Source organism: Poecilia reticulata, chromosome 23 (assembly GCF_904066995.2).
Source record: "Poecilia reticulata chromosome 23, P_reticulata-male-v2, whole genome shotgun sequence".
NCBI lineage: Eukaryota > Metazoa > Chordata > Actinopteri > Cyprinodontiformes > Poeciliidae > Poecilia > Poecilia reticulata.
The window spans coordinates 4,919,750-4,934,311 of NC_088852.1; the positions used below are offsets into that span (position 1 = coordinate 4,919,750).

At 38.1% G+C, this 14,562-nt stretch overlaps 1 protein-coding gene across 6 annotated transcripts in view; it reads left to right on the forward strand.

Annotated features, from left to right (window-relative positions):
• The window catches only part of syt1a (synaptotagmin Ia), a 160,581-nt gene that overhangs the window by 114,828 nt on the left and 31,191 nt on the right, over nt 1–14,562 (forward strand). For all 6 annotated transcript variants that reach the window (XM_017302823.2, XM_008400456.3, XM_008400453.3 and 3 more), the window contains one exon: nt 5,593–5,796. In XM_017302823.2, the coding sequence (XP_017158312.1) occupies nt 5,622–5,796 (175 nt within the window). In that variant the 5' untranslated portion in view covers nt 5,593–5,621. The remainder of the gene's footprint in view (nt 1–5,592; nt 5,797–14,562) is intronic.

Sequence of the window (14,562 nt, forward strand, 5' to 3'; positions counted from 1 at the left end):
AAGGAAGCTGGAAGCAGCAGCGTGTCGCATCCTGCAGTGAAGCAAAACCAGAATGACGGCAATCGTCGACTGGGTTAGATCAGCTGATGCTCTTGTCTTGTAATATGTTTTTTTATTCTTATTTTAACCACAAACTTTGGCAAAGCAGCAAAAATAATTGTGAAGTAGATGGCAAAGTATTCATAGTTTTCTAATTAGTGCAGAAATTATATTGTCAGCTTGTAATATTTACTGAAATTTCCTTTTTGTTAGTGATTTTCTTCTTTGGAAAAGGAACAAGCTAAAGCCTTACTCAGATTGGATGAAGATCTGTGAACATTGCTGGTCTACTGTCAAATTCTCCATTGGATTTTTATCTGGACTTTGACTAGGCCCTCTCTAGCACCTGAATGTACCAATCTATTGTAACTCTGGTTGTATTTATGCTTCTGGAAGACGAGCCTCTGCCCCAGCCTTTGAACAGTTTTTCTTCCAGGATTGCCCTGTATTTATCTCCATTTATTTTCTAATCAGGTTTGACCCACAGCATGATACTGCCACCACCGTCTTTAGAATGATGTGTTCAGGTTAACGTGCGATTAGTTGTCCATTGCAAAGCGTTTTGCTTGTATGTCAAAAAACTCGCTTTGAACCACCTTTTTCCACATGTACGTTGGGTTCCTCGTTTATGACAAACTAAACGGGACTTCTTATTAATTTCTCTGTGGACTTGTTGTGAATTATTGCTAAATAAATAAACTAAATTGAAATACTTGAGCTGTGCATCTCTGCAGCTCATCCAGAGTCACCATGGATCCTGTGGCTGCTTTTTTTTGTCATTAGTTTTTCTTCTGCTTGTCAGATTAATGCTAGTATGTCAGTTTAGGTGATATACGGTTATGCCACATTCTTGCTATTTTCAGATTTGTACTCTTAAAATGTGCGAAGGTGACAAAAAATGTTTTTACCTAACCCCACCTTTATCTTCTCCGCTTAGTTTTTGCTCTTCACGGTGCTATTTGTTGATTAATGTTGTCTAATGTAGCACTGAAAATTTCGCAGAACAGATTCAGCTAGGGATTTTACAACAAAATAAATACAGTCCACACATTTCAGATTTGTTTCATTTGGGCTTGAATCACATTGTGTGAGTGACTCAGGTTTAAAAAAACACCAAAATGAAATGAAACCTTTAAAACTAGAGTGAAAGCATTATTTTAAGTGGCGGGGACGTGATAGTGACAGGGTAAATATTGAGTCGCATTACACATACAGCGTGATTATCCTGCGAAGGCAGCCCTACGAGAGGGAAAAAGGTCAACACTCTGGTCTTCCATGAAGATAAATAAGCCTCAATCCACTCCAGCAGTAAATGACACTGGGTTTCAAGTGGACTGCCTGCGTTCTGCCACTGCAGACAATGAAGATAACATGGAAGTTGTCATCTTATGCTTGACTGGCCAAGTAGTCATTAAGGCACAAATGTGAGCTGAATTATTGTTTCAATTTTTGTCAGTAATCTGAGGTCTGCAGCGAGAAGCACAACAGACTCAATGGGTGGTCCTCCATGCACAGTTTAGCATTCAGTTAAAGTAATGTAATGTCCTTTAATGTAGATGCTTGCTTCATTTTGTATATCTAATTCACTGGAATAGACTAATTTACATAAATACTCTTATTTATTTTTTTATGTTGTGCAGAATTAATTCAGAAAATAACTTAAAATAGTGCTTCATGTTTACACTCGCGCAGAGGGGATGATCAATTCTTTTTTCCACACAAGAAGCCTCCCACATGCACTCTGCAGAGCATCATTGTGCTCCCTTAAAGTCCTCGCCCCATGTTGAAGTATCTCTGTCACTGCAGAATGAATCGGCCCCCACACTAACCTTGCAGCATTCAAAGGGCGGCTGAGCTAACAGGTACATGCGTAGGTGTTCATGCAACCATGAGAGAAGAAGAAAAGGTTTCTTAAAGCTCCTTTTTCAAACCTAAATCACTTCTGATGCATCATCTTGTTGTTTGATCACAGGCTGTTTTATTCGTTGCTTCTTTTTTACATTTTCTCAACACCCTTGTCTTAAAACGTCTCTGTTGATGATGGTGAAAGATGCTGTGAAAGAAGTGTTAGTTTAGTGATAATATCACAGCTGGAGACTGTCGGGACATGAAAGTTTCTCTGAGTTGTGAAAGAGCAGCAGTGGTCGTGAAACTAGAACGAAAGCAAACCTGTTTCGCTCAATAAATGTTGTGTTTTCATGGATAATAAAAGGCTGATGTAAACAAATTATGTGACTAAAATTAAGAGAAAAACAATTCTTTGTTTTTCATGCCTGCTGAAATATGTTTATCTCTGCAGCAAACAGATGTGTAGAAACTTAAATTGTGTATATTTTAAGTGGCATTTCTGCAGAAGTGCAACTAAAAACCCTTAGAAAACAGTTCTGTTCCAAGGACTTTCTTCTTTAACCATGAATGAAAAAGAAAGAAAGAAATCAATGAAATATTTTAACCAACTGCAGGTAGGAAGATAAGACCTTCAGTACTTAGTCTTACTCTTTATTTAAATACCTAAAATGATCCCTCAACTGATATAAGTTATAGCAAACGATATTTAGAGTCAATGCAGTTGATCATTAGTGAAAATACGTGAAAATACATTATTTTGATGTAATTTCCCTATTTTAATTCACAGACTGTGCATTTGTGCTTGAAAATTATTAGTTCACAATTTGTCACTGGTCAAGGAAATGCAGAGTTAATTTCTTCTATACATTTATGTTGGTTACAATCCAGTCCAAAAAAGTCGATTTGTTGTCAAAAATGTTTTCCTTTTCAGTCAGAATGTCCTGACAATCTTCCAAGCTTAACATTTATTTGGATCAATACTGGGTCAGTTTGACATCTGTCTTTCATTAAAGGCATGGTTTATGCAGGAACATTAGCTTTTTTCAAACCAATCATTTTATTTATTTATTTAAAATAATTTTTAAAAAACAATTTACCTGCTTTTTGGCAAAAATTACTCTTGCAGGCAAGTCCATATCTTTGCAGAATAATGTCATTTTTCAGATATAACATCTGCTGGCAATGACATTTAGCTAATTAGCTGAGACACTAGTAAGCAAAATTACAATTATTTCTAATAACATAACAGAAGTTCTACCTGAATCACATGAGCAATAACACTGATCTTTATATGACAAAATTTAAAGTAAATTAATCCTCAAATATTAAGGATTTATTTTAAAATGTCATTGCTTTTCTGCATAACCAGTGACTCGGCTTAGTTCAAATTAACTCAAATTAGTTTGAACATCCCTTGATATTCAGAATAAATTAGCTTAAAGTGCTGCCAGTGGGGTTAGAAAGTGTAGGAAATAAATCCATGTTGTCATCTCTTTGGTATCCAATCTGCTTCACTGACGTTTTAAAACCTCAATTTATTAAATGAAAGAAACTTTCCACATCAACTCTGACCCGTTTCTTTATATCATGGTTTCTGTTGGGGAGTATTATGCTGGCATCTTGTTCTCCACTCTGAAGCACAAAAATAAATATAATGCGTCAATTTTCGAGGTTACATTTAGACTTTCAAGTTACTTTCAGTGGATCTTAGAGTCACATCTAGTGTTATGCCTGGGTGTGTTAACAATGAAATAAATGGGGAAATATGAGTTCAGTGAGCACCAACTGTGGGAAGGAAGGAAAATTAGGCCATCAATCTTCACTGTGTACTGGTTTTCTTTAGCACGCCATTATCCTCTTGAATTGCTATGGTGACAGAGCAAATTACAACCTGTGCACCAACGGCACACAAATAGTTCCTATCTGCTGCAGCATGTAGCTGCTTTGTGTAATTATTGAATTTCACTTAAACACATTAAAACATTTTATCTGGGAAGTAAATGCATCCGTTGTAAGATGCACAAATTTTAAGCCATTTTTAATTTTCTCTACTCATTTTATTTTTTTTAAAGTAGACATATGTTGGGTCTGAATGAAGACATGTTTACAACAGAAAAATGGTGAACCGCTGACTTCCACATATTTAGTTAAAAAACACTGGGAATTATTATAAAATGTTATTACCTAAAGCTACAAGTGAAATAAACATGAAATATATTTGTAATGTTGACTAGTTTCAACATTTATAACATCCCTTTTGCACTCAGTAGAGCATCTTTTTGTTGCTATGACCTGCTGCAAACATATGTAATAGCCTGAATAAGCTTTATGCAACATAATGGAAAATTGTAGCCCCTTCCTCATGGCAGTGGCGTTTTCAGGTCGGGTAGTGTGACTTCGATGGCCAGTCTAGAATCTTCCAAGACTTATTGTTGGATAAAAAATATGTTTTTTGAGATTGCTGTCATGTTGTAAGGTTGAATGTTGCCAAAGTTTTCTCACCCATTTCTCTTAAAAAATTGCCATATTTTAACTTGCAATTACAACCAACCTGATGTAGCCCATGAAGCCTTGATTGTTTGGTTGCTTGATTTGCTAACGAGTGCTCAGTGTAGTCAGTTAAAGCAGCATTAAGTGCTGAATTTTGGTTAAATACTTCTGATATTAGAGGGCTGCACAGTGGCTCAGTTGGTAGAGCTGTTGCCTTGCAGCAAGAAGGTTCTGGGTTCGATTCCCGGCCCCAGTCTTTCTGCATGGAGTTTGCATGTTCTCCCTGTGCATGCGTGGGTTTTCTCTGGGTACTCCGGTTTCCAAATTGTCCCTAGGTGTGAGTGCTTGTGTGTGAGTGTGTGTGTGCATGGTTGTGTGTCCTGTGTGTCTCTGTGTTGCCCTGCAACAGACTGGCGACCTGTCCAGGGTGATCCCGCCTCTTGCCCGGAACGTTAGCTGGAGATGGGCACCAGCAACCCTCCCGACCCCCTTAAGGGACAAGGGTGTAAAGAAGATGGATGGATGGATGGATATTTCTGATATTAGTGTTATGTAGCTATTGAAATCAAGTTTGTAGTGGAAGTAATGTGATTTTTTGGTCAAACTGTAGTATCAAAGTCATGCTCTGTTGCCTTGGAGCAGAACTGAGACGACGTAGAAACCCCATACAGACGGGGCATCCCGTTGTGATGACATGCTTGGAGATGATTTATCTGGTAAACAATGAACGTTAAGCAGCAGACCACATGTGGCACCGCATGAGTGCCTCTGCACAAAGAGCAGTGGACAACATATGAGTCACTCTGCTTCCTCTGCAACCAGACCTTACAGTAAAGTAAACACACCTGGTGTGTGTGAAGAGCTTTGTGTTGTGTGCTGCGACATAACAAATGTCACTACTGGGAGCGCAGGATCATAATTAAACCAGATGAAGAGTTGCACTTCATCATTATTTTATGGCTACTTTGTGATCTTAAGATTGAATTTTAACATTGAGTGAAGAGCTTTATTCTGATTTTAGAGAGCTGGCCAGTTTTCTGTGAACTCCAGCTGATGTTTACTAATGCTGAGCCTACAGCTGCTCACACATTCTGCGTCAGCTCCGTCATCTGACGAGGCAGGCTCCCTGCCTCCGACATGCATCTGTCACAGAGACTGAGGAACTCAAAGAATCCAATCTCATCCACCCGAACTGTATTTATTTTCCTTCTGCAGCTACTGCCCGGCTGCCCAGCATCGCCACCATGAATGAGAGTCGAAGGGAAGCGCTGGCGGCTGCGGCCCCTTCGCTCACCACTGCCTCCTCCTCAACAGCTGGCTCTAACACCACCAGCATGGCCGGACCGGGTACAGGGGAGAAGGATGAAGCCTTCTCCAAGCTGAAGAACAAGTTCATGAACGAGCTGAACAAAATCCCATGTGAGTTTTTTTTTACCTTTATTAACTCATGCATGTTCTTTGTTGGGTCTTTACCACCACGTCAAAAAGATTCCTGAAAAGTAAAATCACTTTTGGCAGCAAAAACTACCAGAACTGAGTTTTCTGTCTGACTTTATCAGGCTATCACAGTCCTTCCTAAACCTCACACTGACCTGCTTCAGTGTTGTTCCTTTGTTGAACTTCCATCATGTGATCGTAGTTTTTTAACCCTTTCATGTATAGTGGTCACTACAGTGAACAGCTTTCTAAAAGCCATTTTCTTGAGCTCCTTCTGAATTTTTATGTTATAAATGCACGCAGACCACTGAAGTGGAAACTAATGCATCATAAAATATACTATCAACTACTGGCCATCAGCTGCAAATGCAAGAAATTATTTTTGTTAACTCCAATATGGCCGACAGACAAAAAAGCATGGAGACCGACCCTGTCCCTCCTTCTACTGTAGACGACTCTTGCAGGTAAAAAAAATATTGTGACCTCAGATAAATCCCCTAAAGAGCAATACTGCTGATGTATTTTTCAAATAACTTTGTATTTGGAGAAAATTACAATTGATCACCTAAAAGTTATAACATTTTAAAATAATTTACAGAATTTTTTCCCTACCTTTTTTATGGTTTAAGAAAAAAAAATTTAAAAAAATCCTGACACAAAGGATCATAATTCATGCATGAAAGGGTTAATAAATGATAGTGGGGATATCCCTTGTATTTTTCCACATTAGAGCTTATCATTTAAGCAGCTAACTTGCTGATATGCAAACTCTTTGCTTTCTTTTCTTAAAACTGTTGATGAATAAAGCAGATGTTTTTAAGCAGTATCTTTACTGACGTTCAGTCGTACCTATGACTCTCCAAGACAGATTTTCTCCAGGCTCTGTCATTCAAACAGCAAATCATTGAGAATCTTGTAAAAATCTCTCTTCATTCTCCACAGAAGTTTCTGAAAAGGGTCTGAGTCACTGACTCTGCTTTCAAATGGTTTCACAGATGCAAAACGTGTGTAATTTGACTCCTGGTGATTTTAAAGCTGTTTTTCTGAAACCTTTCAATGTGATCCTGATTGTATACCCCATGAGTCAGGGATGATTCAGCCGTAGATGCGTGTTACTTTTTGTTGGCAGAGCTCAATAAGCAGTCAAGGTCTGACTTGACCTTTGACGAAAACGTCAAACAATCGAACGCTGAAAAATCATGAACTTCTCATCTTCTGTTCAGCTGTTTCTTAGGAAACAATAGGGGGAAAAAAAGTTTTCTTCACTGAATATCTCAGTTTATACTTGATAAAAAGGTAAAAAGTAATTTTTATTGTTCATGTTTGTTTTGGTGCAAAAGCAGAATAGAAAATCTTACAGTTCTAAAAAAAATAAATCCAACCTTTTTTATTAATTCAGTAATTCTGGAAAGATAAATGTTTTTAAAAATCACTGTTGCAAACTCACTAGCGATTAGCAGGTTTGCTCGAGTGCCTGACTTGCTTTGGGTCGAGGTGCCGGTACGTTTGGGTCAAGATTTTGATGCAGCGCATCTCAGTGTCTCTGTGGCCGGAGGGCTGATGCTTCTGTGCCGAACTACCTCTGTGCTGCGCATATGGCTGCTCTGTGGGGGGGCCTGGTGTCCGTCTACCTGCTCAGACTTCCTGCCCTTTGCTGCTCTTGGATGCTGAGCGTTGCAGACTTTTTGCCCTTATCGCCGTTCTAACAACTCTGCACCATCAGGGGGCAAATTAGCAGCCAAAACACAGTTAAAAACATAAATACAGCTCTGAGTAGAGCTCCTTTAAATCAAGTCTTCTAGTTCATTGCGTCAAAGCAAAACAGGATTATTCAGTTCAAAGTTCTCAAAAATGTATCTCCAACTCATGATTGTGTTCAAATGAATACATTTATTTTTACATCTTTCTTAAATATAAACATCTGCACTTTCATGTTCAAATCTCCTGACAAAACACATCCTCATCTGTTTGAGTGTGTGACGTTCTTTGCCTATCAGAACAAATTTCTCCACGGAGGTCTGAAGGTTTTGTTTCCATCAATATCCTAAATTATAATTGTATCTAACAACAGGTTTGTGTGTAAGTAATATCATCCCACAAAATCACTTCCTTCTTTTCCCCAACGCCACAAATGTCACCATTGCAGAGTTTCATACACAGTAATCTTTATACACGCTAGGAAGTGATTTAGCTTAAATAAAATCCATTATTTATATTCAAAAAAACTCTCCTGGCTGCAGCTGAAGAGCTTCAGCTGTGTGCATTCATTTAAAATAGAAACATGTTTGAATATCTTTGAGGATATTTGATTTCAGAGGATTTACAACCAAGACCTGACGAGTTTGATCTCCCCTCTGGCTTAACAATAAAAGTCTAAAGACAGTCCCCACAAATCCATATTTTTCACGTCCCTCTTGGTGGCAGGTTGAGTTTTCAATTTATTTTATTTTCTATCATTTTTTATCTTTACCACACCTCTGGCAGAAAAAGTTTTCTAAAATCATCCAAAAAAAAACCCTACTGACCATCATGCAGGTTGTCACTGCTGGGTCATACCTATTACTGTTTTCTATCACCTCATCCCCTCTATCAAAAGCAGGGGACTTTGCTCTGCAGTGCTGCCAAGCGGATGATGAATGCCCAAAAGGCTTGTTTACCTTGTGGAATATCGATGGGGTTTGGGGGAAAGTCATGCAGCAAATTTAACAAGAAAATGCGAGAGGTGAAGCTGCATGCTCAGCACCGCCTTTCCACCGCAGCTGCAGAAGATCTTCTTTCAGGCTTATAACCCAATTTAAGCTCCACAGGCTTTGAATGTGTGGTGGCATGAAGCTGTCACAGAGGCCTAACTCGCTGCTCAATTTCTGTCAGTCATCATGCTTCTGAGCCGGGGATTTTTGTCAGCCATTGCCTCCTGCACAGCAAAAACTAAACCTATATAAATCATGACAAAATTACTTTTTTTCCATTTGACAGTTGGTGAGACGCTCCTACTTCTGGCAGCGGTTACAAATATATTCTCTATTGGAGCTGGTCATTAATTTTTGATTTTCTTTTTTAAAAATTATGAATTCAAATTTGTGCAGCAACTTCACTGAAGTTGTATGATGTATATTGCTCTACCTGAAAAACAGAACAGATTAAAAAATAGACAAATTGATGACAGTTATGCATCTGAATTTGCAATGTTTCTGTAAACAAAAAAAAAGCAAAGAAACTACACTAAATCACTAAAATGATTTGTAAAATAAGCAACAAGCATAAATCCTTTTCATAAACATGGTAAAATAAACAAAATTGAAAATTAGCTGAAGACTTTACTTGTTTCAGCTGTTAAAATTTAGTATCCTGCAACAACTTGCTCTGTTATCAATTATTTAATGCTGAGATTTTTCTGCTTCTCCATAAGTATAAACACTTTGACAGCCAGAGCTGAAGTCCAGCTGTAATCACACTAAAACATGCCGTTACTGCTCACTGAAACACAGCAGCTGCTGCTGCTAAGAAAACCAGATTGCTAAACTTCTTATTTCAGAAAATCCATTGCAGATGAGAATTAATCAATAAACGCAAACTGTTTGAGTTATAACTACAAACATACAAACCATTTCTCCAAAATAACAGAGAGTACTGGGAGAATAAATGCTACATAAAGAGAAAATCTTTCCCCAGTTGAAAATATAAAACAATAAATCTGTTAGAGGAGAAAAATATTATCCTGCAGAGCTAAAAAAAAAATCCCAGCACAAAGTTATGTTTGTGTTTGAAAGTGTCTGGACTGATTTAACACTGTGGCTACTCCCAGTCGACAGACAGCAGGGTTTATTAAAGAGGATTGTGGCGGCGGATCAGCAGGACCCGTTGGGTCTTCCGGCCTGCTGGTGGCGGGCCTCATCGTCTACGTCATCTTAGGAACAAATGTAAAGCGGTGAAACCCTCATGGATTGGTGGAAGCAGGAGTAGCCTAACACGGTCCACACAGTGACCTCTGCACTCTGACTGTACACCTCGATTTTCATGAGGACGGTCATGTTGCAACCAGAAAAGTAACTTTTTTCATCCAAACGGGAATTAAAACTAGTTCATGGTACTTCACTGAAGCTCAGTGTTTGGTGTAAACATAAGATTTACAGAGTAAAATCTCATTACCATCTGCTTTCAGCCCTCATTGCTGATTCTGCTGCTGCAATATTGTCAGCTTAGCCAAACCACAGTGGGGTAAAGCCATGAGCAGAGTGTTGATCTCATAGGCATAACAAGATATAATGTGAAGGTTAATTGACCAACAAAGTCCTGTCACACTGAATTAGTGCGCTCTGCAAAGTGGATATAACCCAGATGCAATATAGCACATTAATAAACACACAAACATACCCAGACACTTGTTAATGTGTCCAGCATGAACCTCTCCTTCTGATGTAAAGTGCTCAGGATTACAAGTCAGAGGATGAATAAGAATGTGGTTACATTGAGACAGAGCAGACAGATCCAATACAGCTTGTAAAGATTACAAAACACATGAAATAACGCAAAATATTCACAAAGTTTTACACAGAGCATGTGTGAAATGTACTCTTTCACACTGAAATAATTCAAGTAATCAAGAAAACTTACTACGTGAGACAATATACACGTAGTAAGTGGATGTTTTCATCCATGTTTCCTCAGAAAACAGCTCAATACTATACATGAGTCACTATTTCTTTTTCACAGTCTGAATAAAGTCTCTATAGAACCGCCCACACCACCTTAAGAGACCAAAACTGTCCCTGAGTGAAAGCTGACATTTGAAGGTAATGGTGTTTCGCCTCTGATAACTAGCCAGCAACAGCCAAACCCAGTTCTGTTGTCACGGTAACAACCGAAGCTAACAGTGTCCTCCTCAAATAAACTTCATGCACACATTTAAAAACTGTTTAATGGCATTACTTAAATGTACTTCATTGCATTGTAATTTTTAAGAGCAGAAAATAATTTATAGCATTTCTTTTGCACTAAGAATGTAATGAAAGTATGAAGCTGATTTCTTCTAATTTCTTTATACTTTTAGACTTTGTTAAAAGTGACCCTGATCAGTGCGTAATTTCTGCAATATAATTTTTACGTGCTTTATTTGGGCACAAGATTGTCTGGACTTGAAAATAGGTGATGGAAAACTTGTTCTATATGCAGTTTTCATACATTTTTCCTTTAAGTGATGTCAAAATAGTTGGGTTGTAAGTAATATATCAAAACAAACCCCCCACAGTAAATCACACAAAGCAACTCATTTATTTGGAAATGTTCAATGAACGAAAACAAAATGCAAAGAAACTACAAAGGAATTTTTCACATTGACTTATATGAAGACATCTGTAGATAGTTGGAGTTTTCTTCTTTCACTATTTTATAACCCAAAAAGTGTCTTGAGCCCCAAGGGACAGCAGACTTGGACTCCACCATGCATGTCCAGCTCATCAGAGAAACTATTTTCCATGCCACGTCGGTGGAACAAGAGATAAGTGTTGGGAGTTAGAGTTCCCGCTCACCCCCTTTTTTACGTTCTCGCTCCATTTCTCTCCTGAGAAAAGACACTCAGACAATGTAGTTAATTAGGGAATGCTTTTATTGCTTTCTGGGACTCAGGTTCCTTTAATTAAGGAACACAGAAGTGCCTTTCACTGGAAGACGTGGGCTGGATGAATGAGATAAAGTCGGGGAGTTTTTGCATGGGTTTCAGTTTAAATGGCATTCCATCAGGCTCTTTGAGCGTTGATGAAAGATTCCAGCAGAGTGACATAAGTATTTATGAGATTCCTGTTAATGAATGCTTTCATTTGGAGGGAGGGGGGATAAAAATCACTATTCTAGTTTCCAAAGAAAGCTGATTGCTTTTTCAGAGCAACTCAAGACCTGTCACATCTGTGACACTTCGCTTAAAAACCTTGTTTGCATTGACTTCAAGATAAGATATGGATCTTGAATCTTATTAAACATTGACGCTACAAGTAGAGATGAAAACATATATTCATGCATATAAAATCTATTGTTTGTTGTAATAAGAAGAGAAATATCCCCAATATAAATTCCTGTATCAAGGGCATAAATCGGACATTATGAAAGGAGCCTGAGCTGCAGTTTGATCCAAATAAAGTTTTAGGAGGCTGATTGCGAACGAGGCCTATCCAGTGTCACCTCCATTACCGTGGCGCTCCGAGGCAAGGCCGGAGCTGTAGATCCTAAAGTTATTTCAGAGCATCACTCACTGTTTTTCCTTGGAGGAGAGTGCTTATTGATTTTGTCAACAGGGAATCGATTTGTCTTCTTTCTTTTTGCCTCAGCAAAAGAACCACAACTGACGGCTAGTCAGCACAGCCGCAGAGTGAACTGCTGTAATTTAAAAGATTTTCTTTCTGTTCTGATGGAAACTTCTGGGGTTTTTACAAGATAGTCTTCAGAGGACTGGAGCTTAACCGGGTTCGTGTTTTCAATTGGCATGTTGAGTTTATGGGGATGTTTGGATTATTTTCTGAGATATGAATTGTGTTGAGTTTCATATGGGTTTTGTTAGTGTTGATTTATTTCTCTCAAAGGAAATATATCAGCTTGTTCTGTTTTATTTATCACAATGACTGTATTCCTTAAAAAATACCAGCCAGTTTAAGTTTTTTAGTAGATATTTGCTTCATATTGTTTTTTACTTCTCATACAGCATATTATAAAAGTATTTACCTTTTAAGTGTTTCCACTTTTTGCCACGATCTAAACATAAACTTCCAGGTATATTATTGGGTTTTTAAATAATAAACTGTGTTTCACTCGACTTTTAATGAATGTGGATTTATATTTCACTCCATTTTACTCTCAGCGACTAAAGCAAATGGAGCAGGAGATTGAACCGACAACCCACCGGTTACAGGACAAAACCCTACTTAAAAAAAGTAGTTACCGTGTTTTTAGTTCTATAAGCTGCTACTTTTTTTCCACGCTTTGAACCATGCAGCTTGCAGCCCGGTGAGGCTTTTCTGTGGATTTTTCTTCAACCACCAGAGGGCGCTTTAGCAGGAAGTGAATCACTGGAAGATCTGGCAGTACAGATCGATGGCCGCTGCACGTAAGCTCGGCGTGAGCGAATCCATGGTTCGGCGTGGCGGAGATGTCAGCCGCTTATTGCCCGGTGCGACTTATATATGTACGTTTCCAGTTTGTTTGTTTTTTAAATTGTAGGTGCAGCTTGTAATGAGGTGTGCACTATATTGGGGTGTGAATACCTTCGTTTTTCTAGGCGTTTTGATGTTTGTTGGATGACCTTGACTGCTGGAAGAAGTCATCTCGTGAGGTCTCCTACTATTTTCAGCCTCCCGATTTTCCTCCAGCCCTCACGTTATTGTGATGGAGACATGGTGTTCCTATGGGTCAACAGGAAGCAGGAAGCTCAGGCTGATGGCTGACTGCAGCACAGATAGGTGTCACTGTGTTTGCAGCTGGCTGTCATTGTGTTGGTTGAGCTGCGGCTCTGACAGTTCCTATGTGACAGGAGGCTGACTGCTGCTTGTCCCAGTTTTTCCAGTCAAGGCCAGGAAAGAGGATAACAGCATATGCTAGAGGGAACAAACAGCGAATTAACCTTTTTCAGAGCAGAAAAGCATTCAGGCAACATTGAATGTGTTGTTTTTAAAGATTTAACATTAAAAAAATTTAATTAAAAAATAATAGTTCAAGTTAGTAATGAAAAGACATGAATATAAATGAGTAGGTGATGTTAATTTTAAATGTTCTTTTTATAAAGGTATTTAAATATGCCAGCCAGTGGTGTATTTTTTGTTTCGATTTCATATTTTTGGTGAAATCCAGGAATGCTAAGGAAGGTTTCAGACCAGATTTTAACCTTTAGAAGTTTTTTTCGCTGTTCATGCATTGGATTGTATTTTTTCTAACATAAAACTAGCAAATGAAAATGTTTTCTCAGATTCACTTTATTGTGATTTATATTGGTTTGTGAAGATTAAGAAAAAAAAGACAATAATTGTCTTTTCTCTTTTGAATAATTATTTGCTTCCTAAACTTAATACTTACTTGAGACACTCATTAGCAGCAACAAGTGACATCAAGGCTCTGATAACTTATTTATGGAGGAAATTTGATCCACTCTTCTTTGCAGAATTGTTTTAAATCAGCCATGTTGGATGGGTTTTATATTTTTCTGAGAATAATTTGTTGATTTCCATCTGATTTACGTCCCAACTTCAATTACTGAGATCTTTTGCAACTTCCTGGTTCTCTTCAGTGCATTCTTGGAGTAATTTTTGTGAGCTCTTGTTCCATGTTTTCCCCATATTTCTGAAATCCTAAAGCTCTACAAACCTCCCTTCACCAATAGTCTAATAGTTTCCTTGATTCTGCAGGTGTAGCAGTAATTAGGCCTACAATAACTCATCTGTGCAAAAAATGTCAATTCATAATCACTTTTTTACTTTTTCACACAAGAGTGAGGTGCTTTGGATAACTTTATTTGCTTCATATAGAAACTAAACTGCTTTTTGTGTTTAGTGTGGTTGTCTCTCTGTGATTTTAATTAATTAAATTAACATTTAGGTGTGACAAAAAAGCAAAAAGGGGATAAGAAACTGAAATCTAGTTCAAAAGTTTTCAACACTCCACAGACAAGAACTCAGTATATAGCAGAGGATGTAGCAGGTGTCAGAGAGAAAGAAAACCCCATTTCAACCCGTCCAGGTTGAGTCCATCATTGGATTGTCATGGTCACAC